Below are 8,695 nucleotides of genomic sequence, written 5' to 3'. Positions count from 1 at the left end.
CCTGGAGTGGGAGGACAGTGTCCTCGGGCGGCACATCTTCTGGAGACGACTCAGAAAAGCCTTGCTAGATGGCAAACTGTGGAGTCCAGAAGGAGCAGCAGATGCAGAAAGCAGCCAGCATGAAGCAGCAATCACTATCTGAGGAGAAAAAACTCCTGAGGTGCTTCTTGTGCAGCTGGATTCATTACTTGTTCAGTTAACAAGTATTAAATGTTGCAACACTGCAGGCATTGTGTTAAGGGAACATGATTCAGTGGTACACAAGATACACAGGGCAGCTGATCTCATGGAGTTTACAATGCAGAGGTAATAAATACCGTGCTAAAACACAGAACCTCCAGGTGGATGTTTCAACCAACTCAGCTAAGGAGTCTGGGAGAGGGAAAGTCAACTCAACTTTCATCCCATAAAATTGAATTATAACTAATAGACTGGCCCCAGTGAGATCAGAAAAGGTGCTAGTTCTCCTGATCCTTTTGAATGGAAAGCACCTCATATTTTACATTTTAGTCATCTTAAAACAAAGCAGGTATGGAAGTTTCAACTTCATTGGGTCTTTGTTTACTTTTCTCTTTTATATTGAATACAATTAAAATTCTACTTGTGACTCAGAGGCTCCTGATTCGGATCTTCCCTCCACTTTAAGTCAGTTTCCTTATCAAAATTAAAATTTTGCAACGAATTCCGAAGGAAACTTGATTAACACTTATTTACAAACATCCTGGCCATGCCTTAGCATGTCTATTTATTAACTAATAGTCTCTGATATATTTTTGTTTTAATAAATCCGTTTCTCATTTTGCACATCTCCTCTATAAACCTTTATCATAAATAAGGTTCTTAGAGACATGCTGGAAATATCCATATTTAACCACTATCTTTCAAGCAAATATGTAAAATACACTCCGTCACTTTGTCACTTGATGCCATTCTAAATTTATTACCTATGAAGTTATGACTGTCATAACGGTAGCATTAATAATTCGGTTGAAAGTGGCACTAATTGTAATCGGGAGAGGAGTTCAACTTCTTGGTCTCATAGTGAAAAATCTGGCCTAGAGGAATAGCAAGAAGTGGGATGACCTCAAGAGGTCAGCTCTTTTTGATGATCGGGGAAATGTATGGGCTGATAAAGCTGGGGCATCCACGTGACAGGAGTTGCAGCAAAGGCTTCTTCTGCATCAGATGAGTGTAGTTTGATGGCACACTGAATTCCTTGGGGGACTGTAAAATGATTCAAGATATGGAGCACCCATCACTGCTTCTTGCTGGGTATGACTCCATGACCACATTTTAAAAAGAGTAGATGTTATCACTGAGGAAATAATGTTCCTGAGATTAATGTAGGTCATGGTTAGGGGAGTTTGCAGAAAACAAAAAAACACTCACCCAGTTTCTCCAAGAATGATGCATTCAAAGAAAGCAATGAGGACATGTGGAAAATAACTTACAACAGCTTTACAGAGTAATAGTCTACTGTTGTTTTATAACTGAGTTAACTAGACTCGCAGAGAAGTGAATCCCAAGGTACGTATGGGAAGTAGTGAATGTGAGTTTTGGCTCTCTCTAAAAGTCCCACTATCCAAAACACTAGGGGTTCTCTCTGGAGTTAGGACAGAAAAACACTATGCTACAGTTTATTCTTAGTGTCTTTTTCTCCTGTTTTTGTTTTTTGTCCAGATTTTCTAGTTCTAATTGATTAAACTTATTGTTCATGTATGCTATCTTTGAATCTCCCTCACGTCCTTCATGGAAAGAAATGTGTTGTAAATAAATCACTTGGTATATATAATACGTATGCATATGTATTCGCCTGATGATTCACGGTCTCAGTGAAAAACCCTTGACTAGTGTTAGCCACACAAAGAACTGCCATGGTTTCACTTCTCATTTTGCAGCTTTAAGCATGAAGCAAAAGCGTTCAGTGGAAAGTGAGACAGAAGGTTTTATGCATTTTTGTGAGAGAAGGGTGTTCTTGGCATAATAGTTACTTTGCAGAAGGGGGGAAAGGACTTCCTTTATAATAGTTATCTTTCACGGCTATTTTTAGGCTCTATTCTCTCATTCTCCTTTATGTATGACATCTAATTTAAATTCCCACACCATGCCTATGAGATGGGCAATAGCAATATTACCCATTAGGAAACTGAGTATTTAAAATAATATATGTTCAGTCCAAGGAACATGATTTGTATGAGTGAATAATCCTCTGGGGCTTTATAAAAAAGGCACAAGGAGAAATATTGAGTGCTGTCTTTTCAATATCAGCGTTTTAGCAATTGCTGTTTTCCCAACCTGTGGGACCACAGGAGGACTGTAACTTAAATACACAGTTTCTTTCTGACTCAGCCTTCACCTATGGTATTGTCGGAACCTCGGCCTCCTTCTGGATTATATGACCTTTCTCAAAATCACCAACATGTTCCTAGCATGTCTTATGTAAGCTCACAAGAGTCTTCACCAGAATGACAGAGCTCCGTGAGGGCAGAGAGCATGTCCGTTCATCTTTTGCTTCTCCAGCCCTGAGCTCAGTGGCCCACACATAGCAGGTAGTCAACCTCTATTTATTTGAAGAATTGATGAGTTAATGAAGAAGCATCTCTATAGGGAATGTTGTCCTCCATGCTTTCCAGACAAGCCCCTTCAAGCCCCCAAACCACTGTAGTGCTGGGGCTCTTGACTTCCACAGCTGTCTCTTATTCCTATTGTGGTCTATATGGATTTTCTCAATCACTTCCTCCACCATTCGATTGATATTAACCAAAGGGAATTTTTACTATTGATACTTATTGATATTATCATTGTAGCCATAAGAGCCTGGGCAAAAGTAAATCAAAGATACATGTGATTAAAGTTTTTAACAATGGACAAATCATACTCGGTAGAGATGGCCTTCCTGCAAACAACATACTTCAGTTGCTGTATCATTTCTTTAGTCAATCTGACTCCCTGAAGGGAATTGCAGACCTGTGTTTGAACACGGACATTATGGAGGAAGTTTCAAAAGCTAAAGGCTCTTCAGATGGTTGGAATAAAATCATATACTCTGGGTTCCATTATGGAGATCAAGTTTTCCAACTCAAAGTGAAAACTGTGAAATAAATGGGTGATCAAAAGTAGCCAAATTTATTGAGCATCACGTGTGCTCATCTGATTGCTGCCATTACCCTGTGAGTTAGGCGCCGCTCTCTTCACGTTAACGATGGGGGAATGAATGCCCAGAAAAGATGAGTAACTTGTCCAAGGTCACACAGTTTATATGTATTAATCACAATAATAATATTTGCTAAGCCTGTGGCACATGCCTGTTACTGTTCTAATCTATCAATTTATTTAATTATTAAAAGTAAATGACAAGTATTGGTAGCGGCGCCATTTCTCAGGTGAAAAAACTGAGGTGCAAAGAGTGAATTGCCCAATTGGAAAGGAGAGAATTAGGGTGTGAAGCCAAGTTGGCCCGATTCCCAGGACTGCATTCTTTCCATCCTGTAACAACAGCTGCCGTGGTGTCCAGAGCTCTTCTATAGGGGTAGTCAGAGAAGTGACTGGGGAATAATGTAGACAAGGTCAGTAACTCCCATGCCATTTAGAAATTGAAAGTTTAAAAGGCAGTGTCTGCTACTCTCCTTGTATTCTGCAGAAATAGAGATGATACCTCCCTGTGACAATACTAAGTGACAATTCTGCGTGTAAATGGACTTTTGGCACAAATTGTCTGGTTCTAATAGTCTTGATTATAATTATAAAATAATGGGTTTCTGAAAGGCTACAAGCAGTTCTGGGAATGGCAATAAGAGTTTAGAAATGACATGTTGTTTATGGGAGAAGTGTTTTGTTGAAAATTAAACCTACGTTTAGGAGAAAGGATTGTGTTGTATGCTCTTAAGAAACTATCTCACTATGTAATTAAATCAAAGCCAGTCAGCTGCCAATGTGAGCTCTTGTCTCTCATTAACAACACCCCATCCCTATGAGCCAGGAAAGACAAGACTGACCTAAAATAACCCAGCCTGGTTCGTATGCACTGTTGCTCAGTACTTTGTTCCTTTATCTCCCCAGGGCCTGGCTATGGGATGCAGTCACATGGCCCAACTTCTTCTTGGTGCTCAATCTAATCTTTCTCTTTAGACTCTTTCTTGGTGGTCTGTCCACCTCCACAAAAAGGAATGAACAGCCTTCCTTTTTAAAGGATGTCCTGGGGACCAATATATGGAAAAAGGGAGTAAAAAAGGGAGTAAAAAAGAATTATTAAGAGGTTCTGAACTTCTCACACAATCCCCAGAGAAGCTGCCTCTGACTTCATTCGTTGGATGAGTAAGAGAAGCCTCTCTCCAAAGGTTAGAGAGTCTTCGATGTTCCAAGATCCTGAAGTTAGATTAAACTACTTACTCTAACATGTTTTGTTGTGTCTCTAGGTCACTCTCTCTATTTCATCTGTCCTATTGTCTTCTAGCCTCTTCCCTCAACCTTCATTTGTACCCAATCTATTTTCACCACGAACTTCAGGCAGCTTACATTTGAGATGGTTTCAAGAAAACTATTAAAAGTGGAAATAATATATCAAGACCATAAAGCTTACCAACTTTGACTTTTAAAAAAGTGCTCGGCTTAAGAATCACTTGAGGACTTTAATTACACTGTATATTTTTGTCTGTTTTTCTAGATATATTTATAATATCCTTATTGCTGAAAATTCTGGTATAGTATCAGAGGTTGGGTTTAAGGAATGTTTTTCGAAATATTCCGCAAATGATTTTAATGCATGGACAGATCTGGAAATGACAGTTATAATAGAAAATGGAGGATAATATCCAACATTCAATATAGTTACTGGTTTTATACTCGAGATTTATTGCTAAGATTCATATCAGCCAAGACAATGTCAATGAAATGGAATGGGTGATCTTTCTTGTTAAAGGAAAGAAGATGCCCCCTATTGGTCAGGTAATTTCTTTCTTTCACACTATAAATTGATGCTGGATTCCACCACACCAGCTCATCAAGATACTAGGTCTGGCCTGTTTAATTCCAAGCTTACAATATCCCTTTAGACATTGCGACCCAGGCGACTGTGCAGCTGTCCTAGTTCCTCCTAGTGTGTTGCCAATTTCCCTTCCTCATGCTCCGGAATAGCCAAGACCCAGGATAAACTCATGACTATAAAAAATGTCATGGTCTCTCCGAGGCATCGGCCGCCAGTTTCATTTTTGCTGATTTTTCATTTCAAAATAAAACCCATCAGCTTCACTTTTGCAAACTGACTGTTCAGGTTGCCATTGACTATCAAAATTCCAAAAATGGTTTTCTCTGGGAAATACCAGGGCCTCCCATGCAAAGACTTGCTGAGCCATTTGTCAGTCATTCCAGGAACCTATTTTTCAATATTGCTGGGGGTGGGGGGGAGTCGAGGCAGTGAGCATTCAAAGTTGATATTCAATAGTTCTGACCTCTAAGTTTGGGACCCTGAAACTTCTGAAGGTGTCTACTGCTCCCCAGTAGGAAACATCTACTTGCAAAGAGCAATTTTGAAATTAACAGCTGGGGCTGACTCTCTGGTTGTTCAGCTCACTGCTGGGTCCTGCTGGGTCCTCTGTGCACATCATCTTTGGGTCAATTGGCTGTGGTCTCAGTGTCTTTTCAGGGTCTGAGAACTGAGCATCACAAGAGCAGGAACACGTTTTTCAGTTACTGGACTATCTGCTGCTGAGGTCAGGTAAGTAAGAAGAGGCAGTGGTAGTGTGACTTAGAGCTTCTCTCTGGACTCAAGTCTCTCACCTGTAAAATGGGACTCTTGGGCTGGATCAGCATTTTCCAAAGGGTGGTATGTTGGTAAATGAGATGATTTTATGTGGTTAACAGATGAGTATATTGTCTCTCGTGATTATGCATGTATTTTATAGTTAATTTCTATTAATTATAGGTTTTGCGAATAGCAAGGAATACGATTCCTTGAAATTATATGTTTACAACATGAGCCTTATGAAGGAAAAAAAAGAGAACGACATGAATAATGCAAGAAGTATGGAGATGTAAAAAAACATTTTGAACGTACCATGAGCAAGACTGCCTATTAGAAAGCGGTGAGCCAAATGGCGACTGAGAGTCAGGACATTCTAGCATGTTCAGCTCTCCAGGACTATTTTCTTATCTATAAAATGCAGGGGTTTGAGTAAATGTTCTTTTCAGTAATTCCATTCTGTGATTAGAGGTATAATTCCATCACACAGATATTCCAGCGTCCTCAACATGTGGTTCTAGCATTTTAAAACCCCCGAAACTGTATGAAAACAGGAGACTCAATAACTAAGTAGTAGTTTATTCAATGCATTTATAATTTTCCCATTCTCCCTCAATTCAGGAAAAGATTCGGCTATCAACCAAATTGAGTGGTAGATGAAAGACTATTGGAAAAAGGAGTTAAGATGATCAGGTAAATTGGTTCCACCACTATCTGTTTAATAAACAGTCCCTTGATCTGTTGTCACTCGGTCTCCCTGTCTTTGTCTGAGAGGTGAATGGTTTATGGAGTACTTCTGTGACAGCTAAGAGAATCAAATGGAACAGAGGATTCAATGAAATACAGGAAAAGGCTACACAAGTGGGAGAAGTTAGTGTATATTAGACTGAAAACTCCTTGAAGGAAAGGCTCCTCTTCTAACTGTATAGTCCCAAGAACACCTCCCACCTTGCCTACACATTTAAAACGCTTTTATGTTAATCCATACATCATATTTACAAGAGTCTTCTACATTTTAGCAATATGTTACTTGGCTAATTTGTGTTATCTTAAGGAGAAAACTACAGTATGTCTAAACTCAAGCATTTTCTTGCAGAATAATGCTTGCAATTACTCGTCCCCATTCCCATACTTGACATTTAAAGTGGTATCTCACAGGCTCCTGAATAGTTAGCCATGGAGGCAATGTTCAAACCCCAGTGCCTCTCACCATCTGTGAATTCTTGCCAGTTGAGAGTAAATAAACGCTCTGCAAAAATTTCACAATTTTGATGATTGGTATTAGCAGAGACCTCTGATTCCTCATTCTTTCTTGCTCTCTTTTGTAAAATGTCATGTGCAATTATCTCTTCTATCACTGTGGGGCTGCTATCATCCCTCTTCCATATGCCACTGCAAACGGCCACCAAAGATGTACTCAGTGACCAGGCTGCTAGACCTCCAGGCACTTCCCTTCTCAAGCAGTGAGGTCAATCCACCTCCTTTCTGAGCTGTGTCATCTGCCTCTAAATCATTCTTCCTCCTTTGCCTGCTGCAGGTCCCTGTCTTTGCCCTTCACCCTTTACTGGCTCCTGCAACAGTTTTGAAGAATACTTGTCCAATTAACTGGGGTTCAATTCTGGTGCCATTCTAACCTGTCTAAATGTCACTGCAATCTCCCTTCCTTTGCAGCTTCTTATAGGCACTACGCTGGCTCTTGCCTAGGAAGTTGTATCTCCCCACTGCCTTGAACTATCGCTATTCCACTCTCCTTATGTTTGCTGTTATTTCTCCCTTTGCTTTTTTCCTTCCCTTCTTTTCTGTGAACTCCATTAATTGCTTCTGCATGTGACAATTCCTATTGTGTTCTCCAAAGAACGTACCTTTTCTTCTTCTAATATATTGGAAAGAAGACAGGCTTGGGAATCAGACAGATTTGTGTTCTGATGCTATTTTATAGTATCTGTCTTTTTTTGCCTCAGCTATAAAACGAGGATACTAATATCTATTTCTCAGATATGTTGGCAGTTTAATTAGTTAAATTGAGGCTCATTTTCCTTTTTTTTTCTTGAAAATTTTCATCATTTTACTTATCCTTCCAATATTTACGGAGAAACTACTCTGTTGCTAGCACATTGCAAGACACATGAGGTATAAATAAGACATGATCCTAGATTCAATTTGGCAAAGGTTGTGTGTCAACAATTCACACACACACACACACACACACACACACACACACAAACTGTTATGCCAACATTTAATGGGGGTTTTTCTGCCTAGAAACAGTCAGGAAAGGCTTTATAAAAGACGTGCTATTTGAGCTGGAAATTTTAAAAGAATAGCTCTGCAAGTGAATCATGGTGAAGAATGAAGAAGGGAAATTCTTTGGTAAGGAGTAGCACGAATATAAAGGATAAGTCTAGGAAACCACAGGTAGAAGAGCATGGCTATAGCACAGAATGGTAGGAAAATAACAATATAGTAAAAATAGTTAATTGTGTAGATGCCAATACTTAATTGGCATCAGTTGACCCTGGCAAAGTCATTTATCAGGACTGTCTCAGTTGACTCATCTTTCTGTTAAAAATAATATATTTCTGGAGTTAATACAAGCAAAGTACAAGGTATTTAGCAATCACTCAAAAATACTAATTTTTTGTGTGAGTGCTTTTATAAGAGACAGGGATGATACAATCAGAAAGCAAGCCCAGGTCATTTCTCAGCATTAAGTCCACTGGATTGTGGTGCCTGAGATCTAAGAAGCCTGAGATTTCATCTTCTTCATGTTGCTATGAACTTCCTGTGTGACGCTGGGGAAGTTATAACTCAGATTTGAAGTAATGTGACTTGGTATTTGTTTGGCTTTAAAAACTTTCCGGGAATTGAGGTGACCCTTCTTCCCTTTCAAGAAACAGGGAAGCATTCTGGAATGTTACCACATCAGGAATGGAGAATCACTTTTGTAAAGGGAATGTG

General features: G+C 39.4%; 1 protein-coding gene across 1 annotated transcript in view; it reads left to right on the top strand.

Annotated features, from left to right (window-relative positions):
• The window catches only part of TLR4 (toll like receptor 4), a 9,915-nt gene extending 9,689 nt beyond the window's left edge, over positions 1-226 (top strand). Inside the window, 1 exon segment of the mRNA NM_001290172.1 lies at positions 1-226. Coding sequence (NP_001277101.1) covers positions 1-142 — 142 coding nt within the window. The 3' untranslated portion in view covers positions 143-226.
• The last annotated feature ends 8,469 nt before the right edge of the window (positions 227-8,695 follow it).

Source organism: Pteropus alecto, unplaced genomic scaffold (assembly GCF_000325575.1).
Source record: "Pteropus alecto unplaced genomic scaffold, ASM32557v1 scaffold226, whole genome shotgun sequence".
Classification (NCBI taxonomy): Eukaryota; Metazoa; Chordata; class Mammalia; order Chiroptera; family Pteropodidae; genus Pteropus; species Pteropus alecto.
Note: the sequence above shows the minus strand (reverse complement) of the source record. Positions and strands in the feature narration are given on the sequence as shown.